Genomic DNA, 14,556 nt, shown 5'->3' on the forward strand with positions numbered 1-14,556 from the left:
TTCTCCTTGCGAATTCAACATTCCCCTCAGCTGAACACCTGGTGAGAAAGCCATGGTATAGACTGCTGACACCAATGTTTGCTAATAGTCTCCTCTGTTTACTGAATCAAATGCAGTGATACACACACTCGGGATTGAATATCACTGTTACTATTTTCCTATACTAGGTCTTGTGAGTCACTTGGAAATGATTCCGTCCATCAGCTACTCGAAGAATGCAATACTTCTGCACTTAATACTCTCCCTTACATTAACATTAGGAAAGCTCTTATCCCAGAACGCCGTGTGCGGCATGCGCTATCTAACGCTTTAGTTGCTGTTTTGGAACTTAAGTGAAAGCGCCGCGTTACGTCTTATCACTGAAAATACTACCACTAATAACTAAAGCTATACTCCGTGCTCTGGAAGAAGCACCATTGCGTACTACGTCGATAATCAGAACCACGTTGACCACCTGCAGAGTACTATTTTGAATGCCCCTCTGCCTGAGCTGCTGCACATGCGATTTCGCGCATGCATTTTTTTTTAGGTAGTCGAATCTCGAAATCAAACCCGCATTGTCTAGTCTCAATCAAAAGAATAGTCTGGGCTTGGCTATGGTCAATGCGAGCGAAGCGCGCGTGCACTGTTCACGATCGTCGAAGACTCCATCAGATAGACAGCCAGATTGCCGACAAGGCTACGTTAGTACTATGGAGTCGGGGTCGGCGAGCGATCACACTTCCCCCCAAAAAACCCACAGATAACTCTAGCGAATGGTGATGATCGCACTCCATCGCGAATCCACAACGCAAAGCGAGGTTCCCACATAAAGTCACAGCACTGGAAGGGTCGAGATTCAAAATGATCAAGTCGGACTTCGGCGAGTCCACATGAATAGTAAATAATTCCCTAAGGTATATACACTAGAATTTAAGGTCTATGCAAGCATTGCCGTGATTTTTTGTTTTCCACCCAATCGCCTCAATAAAGAAAGGACGTGGGGCTCTTATTTGAGCTTTGGGGGGGGGGGGGGTTGTCCTGGGGTATCTTGAAAGGAGTGAAACCAGGATTGCTCATGTTGTATGTGAAGAATTGAAGACGCGCGTAGATCAAAGAAGATCCGGTTGATTTTCCCAGATTCACCACCCTCCCTGTTGACGCCCCAAGAATACAAATAGTTTTTTCCGAGACCCCCGTATTGTGGGTCTGGAAACCTTGGATATCATGCCAAATGCCTCGTGTGATGAGTTTGGAAAGGAAATTCGTCAAACCTCCCCATCCCCGGCAGGACGGCGGATGGGAGGCCGGGGTCATCAGGCTGGAGACCAACAGCAAGCAGATGTCTGCTGAAAGGGGCGGGATCAAGAGGCCCAGTTCCAGGAGATCTCGATGCGGCCGTCGGCGAGGTCGCCAAGCTCCTCGAACAGCTTCTGCGACACGTCGATGCTGCCCTTCACGCAGCTGGGGCACTTGTCGCGGACGACACCAGTCGAGGTCTTGCCGTTGGCGCTGTTGTAGATCTTGATGCTCTTGCCGCACATGGGGTTGCCGTTGGACTGCGAGCCCATGACCGCGGACGACATGGCGACGATGTTCTCGCTCATGTCCTTGCCGCTGTCGTCCTCACCGCAGGCACCGAGCCCCACCGCGTAGTATGTCAGATCGCCGGACAGGAAGCCGGAACCCAGGACGGAGGCGGCGTTGGTGTTTGTGCTGACAGTGCTGCCGGTGTCGGCAGATGCGGCTGGGGTCTGCACGGCCGCGACGGAGGGGGCAGCGGAACTCTCAACCTGAGCAGCTGCCGGGGCGGGGGACTCCACGGGCGCGACGGTGGGCTGGGGAGCGACGTAGACTGACGTGGAGCTGCTGCTGGTGGTGGGCTCGGGAGCAGGTGCAACAACTGCTGCAGCCGAGCTGGGGGTCTCAACGGCAGGTGGCGGGGCAACAACCTGCTGGGGAGTGCTGGAGGGAGTAGCCGAGGAGCCCTCGAAGAACTCGCCGCCGTCCGATGATGTGACGGTGGCCAGGGTGGTCGACGGAGTGCTTGCGCTGTGTGTAGGGCTGATCCACTCGGTGGTGGTGTCGTCGATGAGCTCTGTCACGGTCTCAGTGACCCAGACGGTGTCCCACTCGGTGACGAGGTCGCGCTTGTGGTGGTGCTGGTGGGCAGCGCGTGCCGGGTGTTGGTGCTGGTGGTGGCCATGAGGCTGGGCAATGGCCGTCGAGGCCAGAGCGATGATGAGGGATGCTGTCGTTGACTTCATGATGAACGATTCTATGCAAATAGCGTTGGATGCGCTTCAGATGCCCCTTGCTGACAAGTTGAATGAAGGTGATAGGTGGATGAGCCGAAAAGGGTAGGCTGGCTACACTGGAATGTGTCTCTGGTGTGGGTGGTCTTTGTCTTGGAACCTGGATGTTTTCGGGTCAAGCCACTGGTTGGAATTGTCCGCTTTCCGTTGCCAAAGTGTGGTTGGTAGGACCGTGGATGATGAGAATTGTCTTTCTCGTCAAAAGTGACCGTGAGCACTGCTCGATGGAATGAATGAATGAATGAAGGGCAAAGCCTCGGGAGCAAGTGGGTAGCAAACAGACGTTGCGAGTGTGGTGAAGGGCTAGAAAGGAGACACACTGGAAGGGAAGCAAGGGGGGAATGTATTTATGAATGACCATGTCCACCATCGGGGCTGAGGTCCCAGACCGGGGTCGTCGGCCAGGGGAGGGGAAACAGAAAGAGACGAAGGCCCCACAACAGCGACCAAGAACAGGAACAGGAACTGAACGTTGCATGTGCTAGGGAAAGGAATGCCATTCCACATGGCAAGCGGGCCCCACATCAATAATCAAAGAAGGGCTTAGACAGGTACGGAATACCTTGGTCTGTTTCTTTCTCTCTGGGCCCAGAAATATCCCGTAATCCCGCGGCGGCCAGCAATTGGACAGGCCACACCTTGAAACAAAAAAACAGACGAACGGACGGTCAACGCACTCGTCAGTGTCAGGGGCAGAAAAAGGTTGAACGGACTCCCGACAAGGGGTAATGCCGTTGCGAGACTCCTGTCACTGTCAGAACTGGCCATTGAGGACGTGTCATTGGATCCTGGGCACAGCTGTGATCAGCCCGGCTCATCCTTCCACCTGCAAGGTACAGGGTCAGATCCCTGCGGATGTTCAGGCACAAGTAACCCAAGCGTCGTATTTTTTACGTGCTCCCTCTGACTCTGCCAAATTGGGGCAAAGTGGCGGCAGGGGGAAACTGGGGAATCACAACAGCAGCTCGGACACCCAGTCCTGCTCATCAGCCATTTAGTATTCTCCGTTGGCCAGGGCAATTACCGCCTTGGCTTTCTTCTCTATTTTGCCCTTGTCCCTGAGCAGCCTGGCTTAGTTGTTTCCCCGTTCCGAATATTGGCCCGGAGTGCATGGTACAGTAGTCGCACTCTGCGAATATGCTGAGCCCCAGTGAGGGAGTGATCGTCGATGATCTGGATGGGTCCCTGGTCCTAGGCCCACGCGCAGCCCGCCCCTCCTCGATCAACAAAGTTGGAATCAGAGTTGTAGTAAGGTGAGATCGTTTTTTGCGGGAATTTGCTGGCCCATGCAGCCCGTGGAGACACCGCGGAGGCCTCGGCCTGGCTGGACTCACGGCACATCTGCATATTTGCGTCATGAAGGCGACAGATGCCATGATGTCTTGTCAAGAGGGGAAGGGCAAGGCAACTCAGGCCTTCTCGCAGACGTTGGGGATCCAGAACAACGGGACTGCTCCATCTTGCTTTGGCACAGCAACAAGTTTCTCGGCCCGTTGGTGGCACCGTCTTGTTCGCATGGTAGCTGTCTTCTTTGCTGATTGGCGAGAACTTTGAATTCTGCCCCTATGAGGCTGCATGCGAGGGAAACATTTTTGTTGGCGCTGAGCTGAGGCGTGAGAAAGCTGACAAGACAGGGAGGGTGTGGTAAGCGTCCTTGGTTGCCGCTCTGCTGATGACTGCCGCAGGCGCCAGCAGTGGCGTGCCGAGGTGGAGGGGAAGCAAATCTGGACCTCAAACTCTGATTTCTATTACCTCTTCGCTATGCACGGTCTATAATGGTTGAATGCCACCCAGACAAGCACGACAAGTCACACAACAGAGTCATCTTCCTGCAGCTAGATCGTCGGAGATGCATCCGAGGGGCCCTTCCCGCCAGCCCAGCCTGGCCGTCCTGCAGCAGGCAAGACAGCCAGCAAAGCGATGCCGCCGCTGGGGCCCGTGAGGCTTTTTCTTCTCTCTTGGGCTCCATTCATGAGAAGGATGCTCTCATCGTGATAGAAGACTGTCGAAACTCTGCTGTAAAAAAAAAAACATCAAAAATCTTGCAGGTTATTTGGCCTCCTGCGGGGTTACGCTCGATCTAACATGGCGCTTGGTCAACCGGACTGCGGCAGTACCAGTCTTGGGAAAGCTGCAGGTGTTGGCAGCCGGGGCCTTTGTGAGTATCTGGGCTAATTATCAAGCAATCCGGCCGGCCACTAGGTCAGCTGCATTAACCGGTCCGCGCCAGGTCTGGCTCCCCGGTTGCACCTCATGATGTTGGGGCTTGATTCTTGCTGGTGAAGGTGTACAGGAAAAGGCCTTGCCTGCTGAAAACGGGGCGCTCGTCATCTGCAATCTCGGTCACGACAAAGGACTTTTTGGCGGTTTTCAGGAACTGCATGTCGGCGCGCCGCCTCTTCATGAAACAGAAGTAGACGGTAGCGGAGGGACAAAGCGCCAGGAGGTCCTTGAGCGTCTGCAGGAGGAGCGGGAAAGCGGGCTCGTAGTAGACGCAGTCGGCGGCCAGGATCACGTCTGGTTTGAAGCTTACAGTTTCCGACGGCAATGGCTCGCCCCTGTAGTTTTCCAGAGAGTTAGAAGATGGTGGTAGCCAGCGGCACGGCACTGCACTGCAGCCGCACATCGCACGGGATGGCTGGGGACGGACACGATAGGGCAGAGGAATGTGACATTGCAGGTTGCCAGTGTGGCCGATAGACAGGAAGTCTCGGGTATCTGCTTGGGAGCGGGGGGGGGTATACACGTGTAGAACAGGCAGAGGGATGGATGGTCTACGATTTGCCAACAGGACATGCACGCACCAGTTGAGGATCATGGGCTTGACACGGCCTTGTGCGTTGTTGAGGAGGACGTTGTGGCCCATCAGACTCAACATCTCCAACTGGTCGGTAATATGCAGAGGCTGGCTGAGGCTGCACCCATTTGCTACTGCCAAGCCGACGAGACCTCCACCTGCTCCAATCTCCAATCTGTTGCACCGTTTGTTGTCAGCTTCTACTGTCTCCTCTTTTTTTCTCTTGTCATGTCTTGTCTTTTCTCTCTTGCATTACACCTGGCCCTCTCTCATACACACCCTGCACGACACGGCACGACAAGGCGCGACGGCATGGCACAGCACAGCATGACACAACAGAATGCAATGTAGGTCAAGGTAAGGCAGGGCAAGACAGGGCAGGGCAGGGCAGGTGAGGCAAGGTGAGGCAAGGTGCGGCGAGACTCACACGCGCGCATCTCGGAGCTTGTCCCGGTGGTATCGCAGCATATGCCTAGCCAACATCATTCCCGCCGGCCACGTTTGGCCTCCGCACCCTGAGGCAAGGTCTTCGTGGACCTTCAATGGCGTCGAAAGTAGGCCACCGAAGTCTAATGCAGTGTCGCTGGCTTGTTTGTACTCGGGGAGGGGCGCAAAGTCGATGCCAATGGTGGAGGGGTCCAGCTCTGGCGAGGACGAGCGAGACAGCTTCATCGTGGAGGGGCGGGCAATGCCAGGTGCAAGATGCACGGGTTGAGGGGTGAAGGTTGGGGACTGAAGGCTTAGACTTGAGAGAGATGAGAGATGAGTGATGAGTCGAGCTGTAAAGGGAACTAAGGGTGAGGGTGAGGGTAGAAAAAAAAGACAGTGAGGATGTGGCAGGGCGGTGAAGGGACGCAATTGACGCGATGCTGATGTTGCTGCTGTCTGTGGTGGCGATAAGCTCAAATGGGTCTGGGCTGGGCCGGGCTGGGCTCAATGATGAGTTGTTTCGATACACGATACGCCCACGATTACCAAGGGTGGTTTCTCAGAGCAGAAGCCGGCCCAGCAGCGGCTGGTCGGCGCTTCATGACGCCGCGCCGATGTCGTTGGCGCCATCGTGAGTCGCGGTGGTCGCGCCTCCCCAGAAATCCCAAGCAAACCTACCTACCTCCAAACCTAACTACATAGGCAAGTAAGGTGCAGCAGGCAACAGGCAGCTGCCGTCGACCGAGTCATCAATCACATCATCGTTTCGTTGTTACGGTTCTCTTCCGTTTTTGTACCGGTGATGGGCCTCAATCTTGACTTTTCTGAACGGGAACCGTGCCTCGCACTCTCCCTCACTCTCGCCTCCCGATTTGAAGAGTACAGCTGATTAACATTGGCATCCACACAACTCAAATGACACCACCCAGTCGACCAAATCATCCATGATAGATGGATGATGGTGGGCAAAGGTACAGAGAACCACTTCTTCACCACACCAGCCCAGGCGCACCGAGGGAGCAAGGCAGCCGCTCCATGTCTCGCTTGTCTCGCGCCCCTCCGAAGCCTCCCTCCCTCACTCGACCCTCGACTGGAATGTTGACTCAACTACAGCCTCCTAGTCCCGACCTCCTGGCCTGGCCACCCATTGCCACGCAAGGCAACGCATGATCTTGTCGTCTACCCATCCATCCATTCAAACCGAGGGGTGGCCGACAAGATGCCCTCAAGGGGTTGGATCTCTGATGGCCCTAATGCCCTCAAGGGATGAGGCTCCTGAGCTTCGACATGTCTTCGGCCATGTCTTCGATCATGTCTCCTGGTAGGCCATGACTCTGTGCCATCCTTCTCTTCCATGGTCTTTCTCCATCCGCCTTCTGGATCCTGTCGTCGCCTCACCTGCTGTCTGTGGCCTCATGAAATCGGGCACTCAACACCCGTTTTGACACCAGACAATGCTTCAACCCTGGAGGACCATCCTCCTCCTTCTCGCCTCAATCAGCGCTGCACTGGTCGAGGCTGTGCCTACCATCTCCTTCCCCATCAACTCCCAGGTGCCGCCTGTCGCGAGGATATCGCAGCCATTCTCATACGTCTTCCCCTCATCGACCTTCACGTCGTCCTCCGGATCGCCGCTGTACTATTCCCTGAGGAACCCCCCGTCCTGGCTCTCCATCGACAGCGACCACCGCAGACTGTACGGAACACCCCAGGATGCCGACATCGCACCCGGCACAGTGGTCGGGGTTCCCATCGCCCTGGTAGCGAACGACTCGACTGGCTCAACGTCTCTTGCGGCGACTCTGGTTGTTTCTCGCGATCCTGGACCCGCCGTCCAGGTGCCAGTCTCTGAGCAGATACGGAGTTTTGGCGCCTACTCTGAGCCATCATCCATCCTGCTGTATCCAGACAGAGATTTCATTTTCGCCTTTGCCCCGAATACCTTCACCGACACACAAGTCCCAATTCTCAACTACTACGCTGTCACTACGGACAACAGCCCACTGCCAGCCTGGGTCTCCTTCGACGAGGGCACATTGGCTTTTTCCGGAACGACGCCGCCATTCGCCTCTCTAATAGAGCCTCCACAGACCTTTTCTCTGAAACTCGTTGCGTCGGATGTCACAGGCTTCTCTGCAGCCTCGATCGCCTTCTCCATCGTGGTCGGAAGCCACGCCTTGACAGCCACCCAGCCGAGCATCACGCTAAATGCCACCGTTGGAACACCTCTTGCGTATACAGGGCTGGTTGGCAACGTAAAAATCGATGGCCAGCCCGCAGCCATTACCGATGTCCCCAGGGCCACGCCGGAGAATCTGCCGTCATGGCTGGCATTCGATCCTGATTCGTGGGCGATCGCTGGCACACCCCCAGATACGGCACAATCAACTTCATTTTCGGTCATCATGGAAGACGACTTTTCGGACAGATTAAACATTACTTTTGACGTTGAACTTGCAACAAGCGGTAGTCTTTTCCAGGGCGTCTTTCCGGCCATGAGCCTCAAGGCCGGTGACCGCTTGTCATTTGACCTAAAGCCATTTTTGCTCAACCCTTCTGACTCTGTGATCACGGTCGACGTCCAACCATTGACTTCATGGATCGAGTTCGATGCATCGAACTTGGTCTTGTCAGGGGACGTGCCGACTTCGGCGCCGAGTTCTGTCATAGAAGTCGTCTTTAACGTCAAGGCAGAGGCTCGTCGGCTAAAGAGAGACGAGACGTCACAGTCACAGAAACTCACTATTCAGATCTCTTCTAACGCGCAGTCGACATCATCCACCAGCCCAGAGTCTTCGACCGGCACCGCTTCATCAACCGCCACATCGAAGGGCTCCGCTGCGCCTGGGGACCAGCCCACACACAATGCGACCACAAATGTGGTCCTGGTCGCGATCCTCGTTCCCCTCATCTTGGGACTCCTTTTTGCTATATGCTTCTGCTTCTGCTGCTACCGTCGACGTCAGAGACGCCTTTCGCGCACTCCTCTGGAAGGGAAGGAAAGTTGCGGTCCAGAGCCCACCAATTATATACATACTCAAGGCTTTGACCCTGAGGCGGCGCCTCTGGATGTGAGTGAACAGCAATCGGTGGGACTCACCAAGTCTCCAGTCGAGAAATCCAAACCTCGAAAACCTAGCAACCTCCGATCCGAATACACCGGCTCCCCTATTCCCGAGGCTCCAGCTCCAGCCCTGCCGATTATCGTTCATGATGCGCCTACTCATGATCCATTACCAGGCAAATATCGAGAATTGATGGCACCACTGCGCAACTTCCGCATCCCTCGCTTGAAACGCGGGAATACTCGGACCTCGACGGATTCCTTCGACGAAGACGATGGCCGTGGCTTCAGCTTGGATCATCCGCCTTCCATCACCCTGCGTCAAAGTCGTCAGAACTCTTTTCGTAGCGAAGTAGAAGTCAGCATCCCTTCCCTCGACTCGGAGCATAGTCCTCTGCAAACGCCAGACGCGGCCTATACTGGGTCTACAACACAGCTTGCTCGGGACGGTGGTCAAAATTATCCCTTTCCCGCCACTCCAATGAACCGTCATCCTCCACCGCGAAACCCTGCGAGGGTACATAGTGAACCTAGTAGACGGAACCGAGACATCACGCCTATTGATCAATCAGAGATCATTATCGAAAAGACCCGTCCAGCCGCGGATGAGCCCACGATTCGAGAACACCCCGCACTTCGGCACGCCAAGTCCCAGAAGTCCTTCCTCAGCTTCTCTTCGGTTGACACATTCAGAGGAACCCGTCGACTCGCTGGCAAAGCCACAGCATCGGCTAAAGGTGCAGCAAGTCTTGCTAGTGCCGCGGTACAACGCAAGACTCTGAAGGCTTGGGGTAAAGTGCGGCTCCATGTTCAGGACTCACCGCACGCGAGGCAGGGCATATTCGACAATGTGATACCCAGCAGGGGCGACTTCCGTAGATCTGGCCACTTTGGTGGTAGTGGTGGGTATATGAGCTTGCGAGACCCTGGTGTGCCGGCGACTGTGCCCACTCCGCGGGTGGCCACGGCGCCGGTGGCACTCAACAGCGAGAGCCATAGGATGCGGCAGGCGCGGATGAATGGAAGCGTTAGCAGTAGTGGTAGTCGCAGCAGCCGGGCCATGTCTGTCGGAGCCGGTGAGAAGCGTTCGAGTCAGAGCGACCCGGGCACGGTCCGCCGACGGCGCGGCAGCGGCTCATACGACCTGCCACAGCGTCCCACTACATCACCTCGGGAGTCGTACACGGGGCTCGGGATCGCAGACTACGAGGGGCTTGTCTACAACTCGCCGTTTCACCCGTCGAGAGATAACAGAGGCAGAGGAGTAGGGAAGGCGACAACGACGTCGTGGGCTACGACGCAGCCGCGTCTGTCGCGGTCTTCCTCAATGGATCGGCCGGTGACGGCCAAGACGGCGCAGACTCTACAGAGCGTAAGCAGTGTGAGGGACTCGAGAAACTGGGTCGTGCACCAGGAGAGTCCGATGGAGAGCCCGATGGAGAGCCCGGTCATCCCGATGAGGAATCGACAGGGCAGTGATGGCGGTGGTGGTATTCGCATGGTCAGCGAATTGACGCCCTCGAGGAAACCAGTTGTGCGGTGGACAAGTGCTACCTCGCAGCAGCAGGCCGGTGGCGGCAGCGGCAATAATGAAATCAAGAGGAAGAGTGTGGCACAGTCTGGACAGTCTGGGACGAGTAGGGAATCTGAAGGGCCGCCTGCCTTTATATGAATGAAGTAATGTATAGTTGATCGAGATGATGATTTTTTATGCAGATTGCAATTGATACCAAGTAATTATGTCCTTAGTTCTGGTACTGTGACACTTGCGCATTTGTGTCCTCAATCAAAGCAACTCGCTCTGGTAGACTAATCGTGAGAGGCTAAGCAGTACTGCAGTCAAATCGGAGATGTGTTGCTGTTGTGCGGATTCAATGTTGGAATTTTCAAGTTGCAATGTCCACATACTTGGTGTACAATCACTCTCCTATCTGCTGACCACTGCACTGCATATTCGTAAGGGTTTCAAATCAACTTAATTGGCCGCGTAGCGGGCAATCCCTAGGGGTCACTTAATTACATAACCCGGCATATAACTTATAATATATACTAACTATGCTAAGCGCAGCTTAAAAATAGCCCCCCTATATAAGTGAATAAAAATAAAATAAATTTAATAAATATTCCCTTTATTTTCTATTTCTCTATTTTTTATCTTTTTATTTCCCTCTTTTTTTTTTTCTTAAAAATAAGTAAATAAGTAATTTTAAATATAGTATAAATATAGCCTATAAGTATAAATAATAAGTAAAAAAAAGGGGAAAAGCTAAAATAAATATAAGCAGGGAATATATTTCTTTTTATCCACCTATTTTTATATATATAAACATTATTATCTATTAATTACTATACTATATATTTATAAAAGTTTTAAATTAACTTAATTAACTATATAATAGGCAATCCTTAAAAATTACTTAATTACATAATTTAGTATATAACTTATAATATATACTAACTGTACTAAATATAGTTTAAAAATAGCCTAAATCCGCTAATTAAGTTTAATTAATTAAAAATAAATATAATTAATAAAATAGTATATTTATTATTAAAGTATAAAAATAGTATTAAAATAGTTTTTAAAATAGTACTAAACTATTAAACCTTTTTACTAGCTTAAAATTTTATACTCTTTTTTAAACATTTTAGCAACTATAATAGCTTTAATAGTACTTTTATAAAAGCTATATTTAAAATAGTTATAAAATAGTATACTTAAAGTAGCAATATAGCATTATATAGCTGTAATTATTATTTACTATATAAAAGTTTCTTTTAATATTATAAATAAAGAGGCCTCTAGCTTATATAAGCAAAATATAAAAAGTATTTATATATAGGTATAAGGGTAAAGAAAGCTATTAGTTTTAATAATAGAAATAATAACTTTTTTATTACTTTTATTTATTTTAAATATTAATAAAATTATTAATATATAATTAACTAAAAAATGTAATATATTTTTAAGCTATATATAAATAACTAAAGTTTTAAAAATTAATATAGCTATTAAGCTAAGTAAATTCGCTTATTTAAAAAAAAGCTATAAAAGCTAATATAAATACAGCATTAAAGTTAAATATTATATTTAACGCTTTATCTATTATAATATAATTAGTAAGTATTTAATATAAAAGCTCTAGCTTTATTAGCTTATACTTATCCTTAAAAACTTTAAAAAAAAGATTTACTATACTTTAAAATAAAAACTTAATATAATTATTATTAAATATTTTTATAAGTATATTAAAGTTAATATATTAAAAGCAAATTTTAGTAAAGTATTTTATAATTATTATATACTTAATATATTTAATAAAGTATTTACTAAATATAAAGGTAATAATAAAAACTAAAAAGGTAGCTATTATTATAAAAAAAGAGTAGTTAATTTAATATAACTAGTAAATCTTTAAATATAAGCAAATATTAGTATTATATAAGTTTTTTATTTTAAGTTTAATACTAGCCTAAATTAGCTTAGTATAGGCTTTACTAAAAGCAAAATTGCTTATTTTTACTATAAAGTTAATATTAAAAATACTAATAAAAAGCTTTACTAATTTGAATATAAGTTAGTAATTAAAAATTAATTTTAATAAGAAATAGCATTAGTAAGAGAGTTTTTATTAATAGAAATCTAAATAGTATAAACTTTAATATCTATTACTGCTATAAGGTAAAGCAAGGTTTAAAGAATAAATAAAATAATAAGCAACTATATAATACTACTAAAAAGTATAGCTTAAGTAATTTTATTATTAGTATAAATAATAAGTATATTATAAAGCTAGTAATAATACTATTTATTTAAAGCTAGTAGGATATAAAAGGTTTTTGCAATATTAATACTATTATTAAAGAAAAGGGCTTTAAGTTTTACTAGGGCAATAGCTTAATCCTAAGGAATAGGTAAGTAGAATAGCTAATCTACATCTACTAAGGATATAAATAAAAACTAAAACGCCCTATAACTTATTTTAAATACATTTATAAAAAGATAATAAATTTAATATAATATATTTTAAAATAATATTATACTATTAAAGTTTAGTAAAAGGTCTTATTATTAAAATAAGTTTATTTAAATTATTAACAGAATTACTTAATACTAATATAGCTATATAATAAATAAAGCTAAAAACTCTTATAGGGAATATAAAAAGGTTTATTTTAATTAAATAACTACTATATAAAAGCTAAAAAAGCTATTAAAGGTTTAAATATTTTATAAGGAAAAAAACTTAAGGTCTAGTATATTTTAAATATAAAATAAAGCTTTATTAATATACTTTTATAATAATTAAGCTTTTATTTATATTATATTTACTTTAATATTAAAAACTTTTATAGTAATACTTTATTAATTTTTAATAATATTAAAAATTATTTTAAAAAATTAAAATATTATTAGCTAATATTTTAAAGTTAAGTTTTTAAAAGCTAAAAAAGTATATATTAAAAAAGTAATAATAAAATTGTTTAAATAATATTTTATTAAAATATTAAAGTTAAAGTTTTATATAGTTATAAAGATTTAATAAAGGCTTTTTATAAAAAAGTTAAATAATAGTAAAGCTATATATAAGCTAAAAGGTAAGCAGTTTTTATAATAATACTACCTTTACTATATAAAGTTAAAAAATCTTTTTTAAAAATAAATAATAAAAATAAAGTAAAATATATTTATTAAATCTTATTTTATTAGCTATATATTACAGCTTATTTTCTATATTATATTAAATATATAATACAGTACTATATATTTAAAAAAGGCCTATTTTTTAAGAATATTATTATTAATTAATATATTAATTAAATAGGAAAAGTAATAAATATATTAAAAGCTACTATTTTTTTTAAAAATTAATCTTTAAAAAGAGTAAATAAATAGCTTAATAAGTTTATAAAGGAAAACTTTGTTTAAAAAAAGGTTTTTATTAAATCCTTTTTAAAAAATTAAAGGGTTATTTTAAATAAAAGTAAAATTATTTAATAAAATAAAAAAATTAAGTTTATTATTATACTTAGTTAAAGCATTAAAGTATAAGATATTGTTAATTATAGTTTTAAGATTATTAAAGTAGCCTTAAAAAGCTTTTACTTAAGCTTAAAGTATAAAAAGGCTAAGTAAATTTTATAGTAGTTTTTTATTTAATAAAAATATAAAAAATTTTATTTTATTATTTAATTATAATAGTAAAATAAAGTTTATATATAAAATAAATATTTAAAGAGCTTAGTAATAGTAAAGTTATAAAATATTTAAATAGGAATTTTTATTAATTAATAACTTAAATATTAGCTTTTTTAGTAAAAATTAAGAAAATTTAGCTACTTTTTTAAAGTTTAAATACTTATTAGCTAAATAACTATTATTATATAAAATATATTTATATAAATAGTTATAATTAGCTTTTAAGTAAGTTTAGTAGTTAAAATTATTATAAACTTTTTAAATTTATTTAATAAATTAGCTAATAAAAAAAGCGCTTTTTTTTATTAAAGCTTTATTAAAATAGTTTAACTTTATAAAAAAGTTAAACTATTTTTTTAGCTTAAAAAGTTTTATAAAAATAAGAGTTAAATAATAAAGTATAAAAATAATAATTAAATAAAATTAATACTTAACTTTTTATTAAATAAACTAGGAAAACTAAATATTTATTACTATTATAATATTATTATATTATTTATTAAAAAAGGTATTAAAAATAATATAATAGTTAGTAAATATTTTTATAAAAATGCTTTAAAACTTAAAGTTTTTAAGGAATAAGCGTTAAGTAATTATAATAATACTATTATTTATAAAAAAGATTTTTTAAAACTTAAAAGTGTTATTACTTTACTTTAAATAAATAAAATTATAAATACTAAAATAGCTTTTATAAATTTAATAAATAAACTTAAAAGAGATAGCTTTATAAAAAATTTTACTATACTTTTAAATTATAGCTATATATTTA

General features: G+C 44.2%; 3 protein-coding genes across 3 annotated transcripts; 1 reads left to right on the plus strand and 2 right to left on the minus strand.

The window, feature by feature from the left end:
* Window positions 1–1,343: 1,343 nt before the first annotated feature.
* On the minus strand, window positions 1,344–2,246 carry J7T55_006923 (uncharacterized protein; the record flags this gene model as incomplete). The annotated part of the gene is made up of 1 exon (XM_053135064.1): window positions 1,344–2,246. One exon carries the CDS (start codon window positions 2,244–2,246, stop codon window positions 1,344–1,346), a length of 903 nt encoding a protein of 300 aa, XP_052987208.1.
* Window positions 2,247–4,545: 2,299 nt separating this feature from the next.
* On the minus strand, window positions 4,546–5,763 carry J7T55_006924 (uncharacterized protein; the record flags this gene model as incomplete). Its single annotated transcript, XM_053135065.1, has 3 exons — window positions 4,546–4,852; window positions 5,099–5,266; window positions 5,519–5,763. 3 exons carry the CDS (start codon window positions 5,761–5,763, stop codon window positions 4,546–4,548), a joined length of 720 nt encoding a protein of 239 aa, XP_052987209.1.
* Window positions 5,764–6,974: 1,211 nt separating this feature from the next.
* On the plus strand, window positions 6,975–10,256 carry J7T55_006925 (uncharacterized protein; the record flags this gene model as incomplete). The annotated part of the gene is made up of 1 exon (XM_053135066.1): window positions 6,975–10,256. One exon carries the CDS (start codon window positions 6,975–6,977, stop codon window positions 10,254–10,256), a length of 3,282 nt encoding a protein of 1,093 aa, XP_052987210.1.
* Between the last annotated feature and the right edge of the window lie 4,300 nt (window positions 10,257–14,556).

The sequence above is a fragment of the Diaporthe amygdali genome (genome assembly GCF_026229845.1).
Source record: "Diaporthe amygdali strain CAA958 chromosome Unknown NODE_51_length_283962_cov_64_506962, whole genome shotgun sequence".
Lineage (NCBI taxonomy): Eukaryota > Fungi > Ascomycota > Sordariomycetes > Diaporthales > Diaporthaceae > Diaporthe > Diaporthe amygdali.